The 14925-nt window shown below is 41.8% G+C and overlaps 1 protein-coding gene across 8 annotated transcripts in view; it reads right to left on the bottom strand.

Moving 5' to 3' along the window:
* Positions 1-14925, bottom strand: part of ZNF609 (zinc finger protein 609) — a 244702-nt gene that overhangs the window by 50043 nt on the left and 179734 nt on the right. For all 8 annotated transcript variants that reach the window (XM_027123295.1, XM_027123293.1, XM_027123299.1 and 5 more), the window contains exon 3: positions 13563-13788. In XM_027123295.1, coding sequence (XP_026979096.1) covers positions 13563-13788 — 226 coding nt within the window. The remainder of the gene's footprint in view (positions 1-13562; positions 13789-14925) is intronic.

Below are 14925 nucleotides of genomic sequence, written 5' to 3'. Positions count from 1 at the left end.
GCTCATCATTTTGGCTCACCAACTACAGATGGCATGTCAGTGTACAGTGTCTACTTTGGATTTAAAAACTAGTACACTTGACAACAGCCCTTTGGTATTAAATAGTTTTATACATTTTATGCAATTTACAATCGACCCCTAAGACTCACATCTTAAGAGAAGCTCTGGTAAAGAGATTTATTCCTGGGTGTGTAAACACCAGTTCTACCATCTGTTATTTTAAAAAGACCCCTGTTTCTATTCTTTGTTATTCTCTCTCTTTTTTAAAAAACTTTATTTATTCATTTATTTTTGGCTGTGTTGGGTCTTCGTTGCTGCACACGGGCTTTCTCTAGTTGCAGCGAGCCGGGGCTACTCTTTGTTGCAGTGTGTGGGCTTCTCATTGCAGTGGCTTCTCTTGTTGCGGAGTATGGGCTCTAGGTGCGTGGGCTTCAGCAGTTGTGGCACGTGGGCTCTAGAGCGCAGACTCGGTAGTTGTGGCACACGAGCTTAGCTGCTCCACGGCATGTGGGATCTTCCCGGACCAGGGCTCGAACCTGTGTCCCCTGCATTGGCAGGCGGATTCTTAACCACTGCACCACCAGGGAAGCCCTCTCTTCTTTTTTAAAAAGCTTGTCACCTTAGAAAAAGAGCTAAGCCTAATGTCCAGTGCTAATGGGAGTGGTTAAGAATAAACACTAATGGTTCTTGCTGACACTTTTTACACTGGTGCCTAATTGTTGCTCAATTTAGTCCTGTTCTATAGAAGCTGAATATACCTTCAGCCGTGCTCTTTTCTTTGCTTTCCTGGTAGAGTCCTCTTTACTCTTCCCAAGCCTCTTTACAGGCCAAAGGTCCTTTCAGCCACCACTAAATGATCAAGAGCCTGCTAGTGGGATCTGTGTAGTTTCAAGTTCTTTCTAAAGGGGAAAGACAGACATGCTTGTTTACTGACGTTAGGGGTGAGGGCAAGAAGGAGGAGGATGCATCTGCAACGAATCTCAGCTCCCAGTCAATACTAGTTTCAGGTTTTCTAGTCCTCTCTAGAGATAGGGGTAGAGGAAGAGATCATAAGAAAATAAATAAGTCACAGTTTCTGGAAACCTGTAAGCATAGCTGCAGCTTGGCCTGCAGCAATACAGTGCAGGAAACTGGCTAGGACTGAGAGAGGAGGGAGTTATAAAAGGATGTCTGTGAGGAAAGCTGGTTTGGAACTGTGGGTACTACTACCTCTGTGGAAGCCCCAACTAGGGGAATGCAGGAATTGCTCACTTCCCATAGCTGATCTCTGGTATGTTACTGTCTAATATTTAATCTTGCCAAGTGATTAGAGATTATGCAAATTTCTGAGCACTGTTTCTTCCAGGACAAAAGTTCAAATCACAGATACAGGGAGAGGGTGAACATAATCAGAAATTCACAAGAGTGGGTAGCATTCAGAGATTTTGAAAAGACTAGGGAAAATTAGGACCATCTGTGGTTCATCTACCAACTAAGATTTTTTCCCCTAAATTGGATGTTATCTGAAAACTATTTTTTTATGGGTTTGCCACGTAGTAATATCAGGAACTTTGGTAAAGAGTGCCGTATTTCAAGGAAAACTCTAGTCCTAGTCCCAAATCTGCCTACTTCAGTGACAATTATTAGAGAGAATGTTTTGCTATGCTATAAATTCTTATGTCTTAACAAACCTCATGCAGGCAGAACCTAAAATCGGCTTAACAGCAACATTTCCAGGTTTTTATCTCACTTACCCTGGCAATCCATTCATCTACAAGTCATGGATTTGACTGTAGGGAAGGATGAAATCATGCATGGACCTTTCAAAACCAGAAACCCAAAGGCAGAAATGTAATTATTATTCCTTTAGAGAGAATACTTCCAAAGAGAATCTTAGTAAAGGGCTCCTGGTAAAGGGCTTCCCAGGAGCCCTTTACTAACATTCTAAGTAGAAATCTGTGAGGTTATCCAATAAAACAATTTGGGATAAAGTCTTCTCCAGAAATGTTTGAAACCTATGGAGCAGTGGTTCCCAACTTGCTGCACACTGGATGCACCTGGAGATCTTTAAAAACTACTGACACCTGGCTCCCACCTACAGCCACTCTGATTTCATTTAGCTAGGTGAGACCTGAGCATCATGGCTTTTTAAATCCCCGCCCCACTTTCTAATGTGCAGCAAAAACGTTCTGGGAATGACAGGAAACAAAAATCCTAAACCCTTATTTCTGGGATCTTTTGGGGCAGAACGAGCCAAAGAAAGCACAAAGGCAACACCCATCATCCTGGAACCATTTTCCCATGACTACTGTCTTCTCTCTCCACAGATATTCAGGTACAAATATAATAGACCCCAGCTGAAACCATTATTAGGCAAGTACCAATTTGGGGAGTAGGCTAGGTAGATCTGATGCTGCTAAAACTCTAAGCAGGAAAAGAAAGCTATATCCTAGTACAGGTTAGAGATGTAAGGCCAAAGTGGAACGTCCACCAAATGTAAACCACTCCATCCCCAGACTGCGGGGACCAGGAGGCTGGGGAGGAAAGCTAAAGATCTGATATAGCTCCTCCTCCCACCTACAAGTTCTCACACCATGGAAACTGTGTAAGTGTAACAAAGGCTGGTTTACCACACCCTGAAATCTCACATCCTCCCTTTCCTCTTGGTAAGGTAACCGCACAGTGTATACCCATAGTGAGAGGTGGCTCAGCGGAGGCCATCATGCCTTCGCCTGTCCAGCTACAGTCCTTGTCTGAAAACCAGGAGTAAGAAGGAAGGTATCATCTCAACGGGACAGCTCTGAGGAAATACTTGCCTGGGGTTGAGATGGAATCATACTTGTCCACAGTTTTACTGCTTTATGACCTAGCAGGAAGAATCAGGATAAGAATATAGCTAGGGGCTAGCCTACAAGAGGTACTTTCCCTTTCAGCCTTCTTCAGCTAGAAGCTGAGAGACGTAGGTAAACACTGAAGCTTCTTTTTCTTTCCGGTAATCTCCACTTGGCATTTTCAGGGTTTGTTAACAGAGTAGAACTGAACCACACTGAGGCTCTCGGTGCCAAGGAGATGGGAAATAGTAATGTAGGAGAGGACCAGCTGGGATCAGAGGGTGGATCCTCTTCTGCTCAGACTGGCTTGGGAAGAAATGCCTCTCTTTATTTTGTGCAGTTCTTGATTTCCTTCCTTTCTCTAACTTGTGACAATAAGTATTCTAAAATTTTTGATGGCCTCTGTTATGGGTTGAATTGTGTCCCTCCCCAAAAAGATATATTTAAGTCCAAACTCCCAGTACTTCAGAATGTGATCTTACTTTGAAATTGGGTCCTTACACAGTCAAGTTAAAATGAGGTCATTTAAGTGGGCTCTAATCCAATATGACTGGTGTCATAATAAAAAGGATAAATTTGAACACAGTGACAGACTCACTCAGAGAGAAGAAAATGCGAAGGCACACAGGAAAAAGAAAGTCATGCGACTGGAGTGATGGCACCTACAAGCCAAGGGACACCAAGGGCTGCTGGCAAACACCAGATGCTAGAAGAGGCAAGGAAGAATTCTTCCCTCAAACCATCAGAGAGAACACAGCTCTGCCAACACCTCGATTTCTGACTTCTGGCCTCCAGAGCCATGAGACGATAAATTTGTTGTTTTAAGCCATCCAATTTTTGGTACTTTGTTATGGCGGCCCACTAATACAGCCTCAAAAGCAGACTGGTAATGATTAAACAAGTCAGATTTTACTTCAGCCTCAGTGAATTACTGCCACTAGCCAAGGAGATTACAGTCTAGGTCAGTGGTTCACCAGTAGGGTGGGTGGAAAACAGTGGTGATGGAAGCAAATCATAAATCTTGGGGAGCTATTTCACAATAAACATGCCCAAGCTCCATCCTGAACCTGATGATTCAGAATATGAGTGTGGGATAGCGAACATGTATTTTAAACAAGCTCCTCAAGTGATATCACTGACTTGCTCTGATTTTGTACCACCCCCCAACTGAGTAATCCTAAGCTTAAATAAAAGGATAAAACTTCAGGTCTTTCCCAAATTGATCTGTAGACTCAATGTAATCAAAATCTCAGCAGGTTTTTCTTTTTTCCCCAAGTAAAAATTTACAAGCTGATCCTAAAATCTATATGGAAATGCACAAGGTCAAGAATAGCCAAGGCAATCTTGAAGTATGATAAAGTTGGAGGACTTACACTACGAGATATGAAGACGTATAAAGCTATAGTTATTAAGACAGTATAGAATTGACACAAGACTAGACGGATGGATGACTGGAACAGAAGAGAGAGCCCAGAAATAAACCCATTCATATGTCACTTGATTTATGACTTATGTGACACTGAACTTCAGTGGGGGAAAGGATGGTCTTTTCAATAAAGTGCTGGGTCAATTATGTATCCATATGAAAAAAAATAGAATCTTGACTCTAAATTCACATCCTAAAAAAAATCAAATTCAGATACACTACAGATCTAAATATGAAATGAAAAACAATAAAGTTCTCAGAAAAAAAATATAGGAGAATATCGTCATTATTTTGGGAAAGGCAAAGTTTTCTTAAACAGGACACAAAAAAGCACTAACTATAAAAGAAAAAAATGATAAACCAGACTTTATAAAAACAAAGAACTTCCATTCATGAAAAAGTAGGAAACAGAAGATATTTATGATACATATATCTGACAAAGGACTCTTAACCATACTATATAAAGAACTCCTAACAAATCAGTAAGAAGAAAACATACAACCCAGTCCAAAAATAGGTAAAAGATTTGAACATGTACTTATAAAATGAGATTTCCAAATGTCCAATAAGTACATGAAAAGATGCTTAGTTTCATGACTTATCATGGAAATGCAAACTAACACCACAATGAGATACCACTACACACCAACCAGAAAGGCTAAAATGAAAAAGACATAAGGTCAAGTGTTGACAAGGATGCAGAGCAACCAGGATTCTAATTGGAAGTAGGAGTATAAATTGGTTCAGATACTTTGGGAAACTGGCAACATCTATTAAAGCTGATCATATACCTACCTTATGATCTAGGAATTCCATTCCTAAGTATACACAAAATAGAAATATATTTATATTTCTATAATAGAAATACACAGAAAAGAATATATTTCCCCAAAAGATGTGTACAAAAATTTTCACGGAGGGACTTCCCTGGTGGCGCAGTGGTTAAGAATCTGCCTGCCAATGCAGGGGACACGGGTTCGAGCCCTGGTCCAGGAAGATCCCACATGCTGCAGAGCAACTAAGCCCGTGTGCCACAACTACTGAGCCTGCGCTCTAGAGCCTGTGAGGCACAACTACTGAAGCCCGCGGGCCTAGAGCCCGTGCTCCGCAGCCAGAGGAGCCACTGCAATGAGAAGCCCGCACACCGCAATGAAGAGTACCCCCTGCTCCCTGCAACTAGAGAAAGCCCATGTGCAGCAATGAAGACCCAATGCAGCCAAAAGTAAATAAATAAATAATAATAAAAAAATTTTTCTCACAGCGACATTTTTCACAACAGCCCCAAACTAAAAACAACCCAAATGTCCATCAACAACTGAAAGTAAGTAGTGTTATATTCACATTATATTCATGAAATACTGTAAAATAATGAGAATAAACAAAGTACAACTACATGCAACAACACGGATGAATTTCACTGGCCTAATGTTGAATAGCTATAAGGGTATACAAACACATAAGCAAGTACATACACTATTTATGTTCAAAATGTGTAACACCACGCTTGAAAATTCAAGGACCTGTATACCTATGATTTGTGCACATACTTATATTTCTATTATTGTTAAATAAGACCTAGTAACGAAAAAGAAAAACTTTGGGTTTGTGACTCCTGTCGATCAGTGCCAGGAGCAGCTGAAATGCAGACTAGTTCTATACTTTAGGCAGTCTGTGCTACCTCCAGGGTGGCAGACCAGTCTAATATCTAATGCAACAGCATCTGGGGGTGGCGGGGGGGGGTGTTCCTACTTTCTTCATCCATTCTTTCTCCATATTGATACTCAATTCTGGGAGATTTTTAAAATATAACAATTCTAAGGAGCAGGGTAAAAACTAAAAAGCAGAGGGGAGATTGCTTAATGGGAAGATGCACTGTATTTCAAGTGTACTGAATGATATGGGAAATTTTTCAAAAGATGGGAATAATCAGAGTCAAATAAGAAGAAAGCAGGTTGTTCATTAAATTAGTTAAGGGTTAAAAGTTTCATTTGATTATGAGTTCAATGGGGGTAGAAAATTATTTGATAGCAGTGTTTCAGGCTTTTTTTAGACATCCTAAAAAGAAAATAGAGTACAATTTGTGGGAGGGGAGCTACTCAATTTCTCCCCGCAGCTTTTTTGTCATAGACCTTGTTGCTATGGAGAAGGCCATGAAGGCAGCAACTAAGGGAAATAAAGGCTCTGGCAGGAGTAAGCATAGGGACAGCGGTTTAAACAAAAATTCCTTATGTAATTAGCAAGTAGCAGGGCCTATAAATCACCCACTTTCCATTTTTTCCTAACCCCTAACCCTCTAAAAGTACATGGGCCTGGTTTGCCACTATAATTTAACTCAAATACAGAGAAGCCTAAAAGGGCCTAACAAAGCCTAAGGCTGGCAGACAAAACACATGGCCATTTAGCACTGCTGCCTCATGCCAGGGGGAATCAGCTACCTACCCATCCTATCCTGAGGAAATTATCTCCAGCTGCCTAAATTATAAAGTTGATGCCCTATGATTTCTTTGTTCTGTAAAGCCTAAGGGAGATGGGATAATGAAGTAGCAGAAGAGGTAGAGAACAGCCTCTCGTTTCACAGAATAGTCCGAGACACAGAGGGGGTGTGGAGAGAGAGAAAGAGAAAGAGAGAGAGAAAGAGAAAGAGAGAGAGCGAGCGAGAGAGAAAATCTCACTGGTATCAAGAGGCAGCAGCAGAAACCTGCAAGCAAAGCTCTGCCTGTGACTCCTGCTGTGGGAGAAAAAGGCTAGTTGCCAAGTTTGTTAACAGGGTCTGCCCATCATTGTTATAGCAGCTTTACCCATCAGGGCAGGGCCAGGACCTGTTTTCTTTTTTTAATAAATAAATTTATTTATGGCTGCGTTGGGTCTTGGTTGCTGCGTGCGGGCTTTCTCTAGTTGTGGCGAGCGGAGGCTACTCTTCTTTGCAGTGCGCAGGCTTCTCATTGTGGTGGCTTCTCTTGTGGAGCACGGGCTCTAGGTGCGCGAGCTTCAGTAGTTGTGGCACGCGGGCTCAGCAGTTGTGGCTCGCGGGCTCTAGGGCACAGGCTCAGTAGTTGTGGCGCACGGACTTAGTTGCTCCACCGCATGTGGGATTTTCCCGGACCAGGGCTCGAACCCATGTCCCCTGCATTGGCAGGCGGATTCTTAACCACTGTGAGAAGCCCCAGGACCTGTTCTTAGCAGTGTAAGCACTGCAATGGGAGGGTACAACATCTTCCAGCAGATCTCGCCACAACCAATGATTAACAAAGACAGTTCCCTCTTCTGTCCCACACAAATGATCACAGAATCACAAATATCAGAGCTGGAAGGACCACAGAGATATGCAGTCCAATCTCCTCATTTTACAAATGAGCAAACTAAATATCAGACCAGTTAAATACCCTTATCGACAGGTCAAGGAAATTCGAAGGTCTCTAATGGAGACTTTTCCCCTTGGAATCATGTGCCAAAGCTCAATCAGCCGGGGCTAGTGATTAGATCCAGTTTATACCAGAACTATATTTATTGCCTAGGTATCACTTCCGGGGTTCATACATAAGTATCAGGAAGTAAATTATTTGTTAGAGGATGGCATTAATAACAACATAGGTCTGTCTTTGAGCCCATATGAGAGGGTTTTGTTACTGAAATACCAAAAGAATCTCATTTGAAACATCCCTTACCTATCTGGCAAGCCTGCAGCCTGGCCAACTTAACTGCCGGACAGTCCTTTGCTGGCAGGCAGGGAGGACGTGGGTAAGAGTGCACAGAAGAATCTCTTAGTTTATTTTGCAATTTGCAAAATGAAACTCAAAAAAGGCTGTAACTGAACTTTTTCTTTAGGGCTTCGGGATTTAAATCTATGACAGTGGACAGGTAACGTAATCCACAGGGGTGTTCAGACACGTAACTGCCCTAAAGCACCCCCTGGGAGTAAACTGCTAGGTGGAAAGAATGTGTTGGCTGTTGTTCTGTGTAGAGGAGGGGCTAGGAGAAAGTAAGTGTTGATTTCCCCAATGTTTCCTTTGTGTGGCTGCCGTTGCCATGTGGTGGTCTGTTGCTATGAGATTTGTGGTGCCAGACAATGGCTGCTGGCTCTCTATGACTGTGCTATTAGGTTGAGCTGTTTCTGCAGGAGTCAGACTAGTAAGCAATTGGCTATGCAGTGGAGAAACCCTGGTCACTGTGCACCATCCCTCTCCAGGTAAGTGCTGCCTGAGGCAAGACTGAAGGTGAAGGAGTGTTAATTATAGCCAAGGAAAAAGAAAAATCAGTAGCTGAGAACCATCTTAGCTTTCCAGTACAAATACCTAAAATTAGGTATTTCATAGTTCACACAAGTACTTTCCTACATCAGAACCACACAGAATAAACCAAGGGTAACTATCAAGGTTACCATTTCCATGAAAGATTAATGGATAGCCTCTTCCTGTTAGTGAGAAGGACAAAGACACCCACAGTCGGGATCTGTAATCAGATGAGGATAAGAACCGCTGAGGCAGGTTCTCGCGGAGCTACCACAGGCTAACTAACTTCCTGCTAAGCAAAACCACTGCCTATTACTCCGATAATGAGAAAACTTTGTCCCACAGACCAAAAGTACAGGGCTCAACCAGAGTTTGAAGCAGGGCCAACTGTTCTGCTAGGTAACAGGGGCCAGAGTATACAGAAGTCACCCTGGCTCTGTGTAGATGTCAGCTATTTACCACCCTCATCCTTCTCCCATAGATTACTCTTTCCATCTCAGAGCAAATATACACTTTTAGAGTATATGTAATTTCAATACCACCTAGCCCCTATGATATTCAATATGGTAAACCACTAGCTATATATGAATATTTAAATTTAATAAAATTTAAAATTCAGTCCCTCAGTTCCACGTGCCACATTTCAGGCGCTCAATATCATGTGTCACTAGACTATCATTTTGGAGAGTATATTTCCACCACAAAACGTTCTACTGGACAGGACAGATCTAACCCAAGCCCCCATAAATTAGAAATCTAAGGCCAGGAGAAGTTCAGAGACTTATCCAAGATCACATGGGTAGCTTAATGCACAATCTGTTCTGGAATTCAACTCTCCAGACTCTAGTTCAGAGATATTTGTTCTGTACTACTATGGCTTTAGGGCACTATTATTCCTTAAAACAATTCATCTCAAACAGCTGCAGACACTCCTAGTTGTTGGACTAAAAATGTATACCCTGATGTGGAGATGGGGACGCATAGCCTTTCCATGTTTTTTTGTGCACATATATGACAAAACCTTTACCAAGTGCAAAAACTGAAAACTTTCTCCTCCTCACCAAATCATTAAGCTATAATTCAGCTGTGGAGGATAAGGCCAAGCTTATCACAGAGCTTTTCATACCCTCTGGAATACAACGTAGTTGCACTCATTTCAGCTTCAAAAATGTGGTCTTATAGCACTACAACTTCTGTCTTTCTAATATTTTGGTAAAGAAGACCGGAGAAGAAGAATTTTAGAGATGTTGTAAGAGGGATTTCTACATGGAGTGGGATGGTGAACCTAGATAAATGATTATCAAAGCATTTTTTTTTTAACAGCAGAATCCTCTTCAAATATAGTTTTACAAAGGAGCTTAACATATAAATCACCCAAAAGTAGAACTGCTCTGGGTTGCATCTGGTTGGGTAGCAGAGATGCAGGCTTCAGTAGCTGTGGCACATGGGCTCAGTAGTTGTGGTGCACGGGCTTAGTTGCTCCACGGCATGTGGGATCTTCCCGGACCAGGGCTCGAACCCGTGTCGCCTGCACTGGCAGGCGGATTCTTAACCACTGCACCACCAGGGAAGCTCTGAAACGATTCATTTTCAAGATGCCATAGTCAACTAGTATTGGATCCACGCTGACTCCAAGATTTAAGCCATAGATTCTATTAACTTAAAAGCTGGATATGTCCTTATTGGTCATCTAGTTCAACTATACTTAAGAGATGAGGTAACTACAGTCCAAAAAAGTTAAGGAATTTGCCCAAGGTCACACAACAATAGTGGCAGAGATATAGAGGTCTCCTGATTTTCACTCTAGGGCTCTTTCCACTATACCACAAATTCTGTCTAGAAAGCACATTTGCTGAAGTAAAATATATCACTAGTGATGGCCTTCGACTTAGTGCTGTAGTCTAGAAAGGAGAACCTGTAGCATTTCCTGGAATTCTTATCTAATAAGTCAGCTTTGCCTTTCTTTAAAATGCCGTGGAAGCCAGTAAGCAATTTTGCCTCAACAAAAGTATGTGTTTCCAGGACCATGGGTTAAGGTAAGATCTGTGAACCAGAAATAGACTTGGAACCTGTTATTTTGACTTGAAGTGAGGTGGGACAAAGTGAAATCAGGGGAATCAGACCTCTGCATAATAAGAATACGTCTTAAAAAAGCCAAGGAAGACACTCCAGGTTATACTTGGGTCTTCTTAATAGTCCTAAGGTTGAGCCTAGTTAAGGAGGATCTTTGTAGTGCTGGCTGAATCACAAACAGCCTAAAAAGGAGATGGGATCTGCAGGACTTTCAAAATGCCTCCAAGGCAAGGTTTACAGTGAGAGATAGGAAAGAAAGCAACAACGCAGGACAGGTAAGCACAGAAATCAGGAAGAATTGAGGTCATGACCCCTACACCTGTTCTCAGCAAGGTGTCTCAGTTCTATAGGAACCGCAGGATCCTCCATTCCCCTGAGAGGCCAAGCATTCATAGCTTCTCTCTAAGCCGTAAGGGTTTTTCAGTTTGAAGACAGTAGTTTGCCAGGCAAAGAGACAAGAAAGTATAAAAAGTTGGGGTAGCAGACAAAAAAACCTAGAAAGCTGGAAGGATTTTTTAAAAAAGTATCTGTATATAGTTCTTATCATTAACTTGAAAATTGACTCAGTACACTAGATCTTATAGATCTGCAGAGGATGATCTTTGCAGGAAATCTCTGTTTAAAGATGAAAAGGAATGTGAACCAGTTCTGATCCTAATTCAGACCTTTGCCCACAGACAGTTCAGGTGAAGGCCCTCTGGGACGGCCAGAAAGCAGAGTATATATCACTGCAGAACAGTTCTCTTTCCCTTGGGATGAAAGAAAAAGAAAAGAGAGGTAATAAGCCCTGAAATACAACATGATAAGTGGGAGAAAATATGGTATTAAACGTAGAGGACTAACATCTTACAGGTTTAAATAAGTTAGAGTGATCTTAAACTTGGTGAAAGTAATATTTATTCTGAGTTTCAGAGAAGGTATAGAATTCTGGAAAGTATCTGATTTTATAGTACCTATTAGATATATATTAACATAGATCCAGAAATGACAATGAGATGGTGTAAGCATCCATTCATTCAAATAAATATTTGTGAGGGCCTACTATAGATGCCAACCATTAAGTACTGGGGATATAATGGTGAGCAAAACACAGTCTCTGAGCTCATAGAACTTTTGGAACAGTGGAAGAGATAGACATTAACAGAAAAATACAATTATATACACAATTGCAAATTGTGATAAGTGCTGTGAAATAAAGTACACGGTGCATTGAAAGTGTGTAACAGGGGAACTTGGTGATAGGCCGCCAGTGACAACAAGAGAGTCTTTCAGAGCAAACGATTAAAAAAAAAAAAAAAAAGAAAAATCTGTGCTAACATCCCCCTGGCAGGGAGGGAGAACAGGAATCCTCAGATAAAAAGGTAACCATTGTTCTCAGGAGAGTGAAAGGGTTATTAGCCTCACTCTCAGAGTTTTTATCAGGTTCACATACATAAAAAGCATACTGCCCTTGGAGAGAGTCACTACCATAAAGATGGGAAGAATACAGTAAATTGGCAGAAAATTGATGTTTTCTATCTTCAATATATTGAAGCAAGAGGCCCTGAAGTTTGCTTGGTGGCACAGAGCTGTGATCTGGATATGTTTGTCATTCCAACAGACTCTGGCTGTTTAGATATTTGGCCATAGGCAGATGACATTTTTAAAATCAGAGACAGCCACTTGTGATTTCCAGATTGTATATTGCATACACACATACAGAGTCAACCTCTAGGTCAACCTGTCTCTTCACTGCCTCTGCATCAGTTTCTAACACAATAGGATTATTTTCTTTTTCTTTTTGCATTATGGTCTCAGGCACACAATAAAACCTTATCAGCAACGTTATTCTGAAGGCTGAAACTTTACTATATTGCTAACAACGAGAGAGCCAAGAACACAGAGTTCTTAACCTGTATCACCCTGTATCACATCAGCACCTACTGCATGGAAAACCTTAAATAAATACTGGATCACAGCAAAATATTCAGAGAGGCAGACTGGTTTTTATTGAAATGACTAGAATGAAATGCCTGAATTTCCACAGGCAGGCTGATAAGATTGCTTATGATCATCAAAGATAATTAGCTGTGCTCCTCTGGGCCTCTAAACTCCTCAGAGTGGGGATGCTTTGAAAGCCTGGTTACTAATGCAGAGACATGATGCGACTCTGAGGGCCAGCCTCTCTAACCACACATTCTTTCACAAGGACTTGGATTCTTTATAAAAAGAAGGTATACTGAAATCAAATTGCCGCGGATGGTACCAAGGGATCTGAAATAGCTGGTTAAGTCCCTTTGCACCCCTAATTTTTCAGGTTTACAAACTTTCAAAGCAGAAGAGATTCTGTTCTCAGGGGCAAGTAGAACATACAAGAAGTCTGGATGGTAGCCTTGGGCAGCAGCACCCTACAGTGAGCCAACTGCTGAGTGGATGCCTGAAAACAAGACCATGTAAACAGTTCCCTGTTGCCTAGGCCTATAAAATCTGTACTAAGTGACAGATGCGTAAAGTGGCGTGGGTGGCTGGGCAACGAGGCAACCAGTGGGAAGGAGCTGGCTGCACTTCCAGGTGCTAAAAAAGGCAAGAGTTGCAAATCCAATGAGCCAACACTAAGTCAACTTAGGGGTGACTGTTTTCCATTTCCTTGACTCCCACGGCTGCCCTTTTATTAATTTTTCTCTTCAAGCCTGACCCAAAAGTTCATTTATATTCATATTCTCCCATATAAAATGAAAGGGAAATGGAGAGTATAGACACAGTTTGAATTACCGCATGGCCAGCACCTATCAAATGACTGCTTAAGTACCAGGGCCGACACCGTTGAATAGCTATGAAGGGGAGATAATTAATTTAAAAAACTGGCAATCTCTAGAAGCTAGGCAATTTTACAGACAAGTTTGCTGTAATCCTCTGGGTAGGTATCACCAGCAAACTATGGTCATTTGAGACTCCTAATAAATACTAGGTATTATTTATAACAATAAGCCCCCTGTTGACAGAAGCAGGTTGAGAAGGGATGGAAAAGCCACACATAGCACTTACCATCTTCTGTTTCCTGCCACACGATGCCCTCAAGGTTGACGCTTGTCCCAGGTTCGCAGGGGCCCAGGCACTCGGGCTCTGTGGCCAGAGCCACATCACATGTGTTGACCCCAACTGATCGGGTACGAACCATGATCTGCTCACAGGGGGATGCGATGTCATTATTGACCACTGGCACCAAAAGGTGCAGTGGCAGCACTGCTGGTGTGGAGACAGGGGACTCCATCTGTGGAGGAAGAGAAAGTAGTAGCTGAGTTACAAGGAGGATATTTATAGGAAATAACTTCTCTGTATTTAATCTAGTCCTACATCCTTTCCTGCCAGAGTGCAGAGGGCTTTAAATGTAAGACTTTGGTCCTCACTTCCAAGTTCTAGCTCATGACACCATTACAAATCTAAGTGGTTTAGATGAGTGCACCCTGGACCAGGAGAAGCTCTATTTCTTATTAACAACCCTCCTCATAAACTGTGCTTGGCTAAAAGTGTATTAAAAAACTTGTCTCATTTAAAAATCTCTAGTGAAAGAGAATCAGGGCCAGACTTCAACAGCAAGGGAGCACACAGATTGATGAGAAAGAAAAGGCTCAGCTTCTGAGGCATGTTCTATTGCTACCACTTTGCTTCCCTCCCATCTATCATTCAACAAATAATACATTAATCAGGTATAAAATCCAAGAATACAGGTGGGATTAAAGAAAGGGAGAAATATCCAGATCCTAGGAAGGCCACTTCAGGAAGACTAGAGCTTTAATCCATCTTTGGGTAGAAGGAAATCTACTTAAAAGTTACAGGAGGGCTGGGAGCAACCTGTCGGGGGTTTCTAACCCACAGAGATTATAACAGCGATTGGTTAATGAGAATGGCCTTTCGGAGTGTGAATCTAACATCAAGTGTACATGTAAGAAACAGGAGGTACTGTTACTATCCAGAAACCAATCTATAGCAATCTCGTCAAACACAAGAACCAGCAATCTACCTCAAAAACTAGACCCTCCCACAAGAACGCAATTACTTAGATGCCAAGAAGAAAGCACCGCATCTAGAGTTAAAAGAAAAATTGTAATAAAAAGCAATAATCCCTTAATTCTTTAAACCCTAGCATTTACCAAGTTGACAAAGTACCAACCCTGAGTCAATACTGCCTACACCCTAACTAAACAGTGTCTGGAATATGCAAAGGCACTCAATACACAAACTGACTGATCTTCCCTAAAGATTAAGTATGATACCAATCAGAAGACCTAGAAAATAAGAGTCAAGGATTGGGACTCTCTTTCCCTTGTGAAAGACCAGGTTGAACGTACTCCTTCAACAGACCCACACTGAAAGCAAGGCACACACGCACCCATAATCCAAGCTGCTG

Source organism: Aethalodelphis obliquidens, unplaced genomic scaffold, assembly GCF_003676395.1.
Source record: "Aethalodelphis obliquidens isolate GAN/ISIS:26980383/991018 unplaced genomic scaffold, ASM367639v1 scaffold26, whole genome shotgun sequence".
Taxonomy (NCBI): Eukaryota; Metazoa; Chordata; class Mammalia; order Artiodactyla; family Delphinidae; genus Aethalodelphis; species Aethalodelphis obliquidens.
The sequence above is the reverse complement of the archived record's forward strand: the minus strand, read 5'-3'. Positions and strand labels throughout refer to the sequence as shown.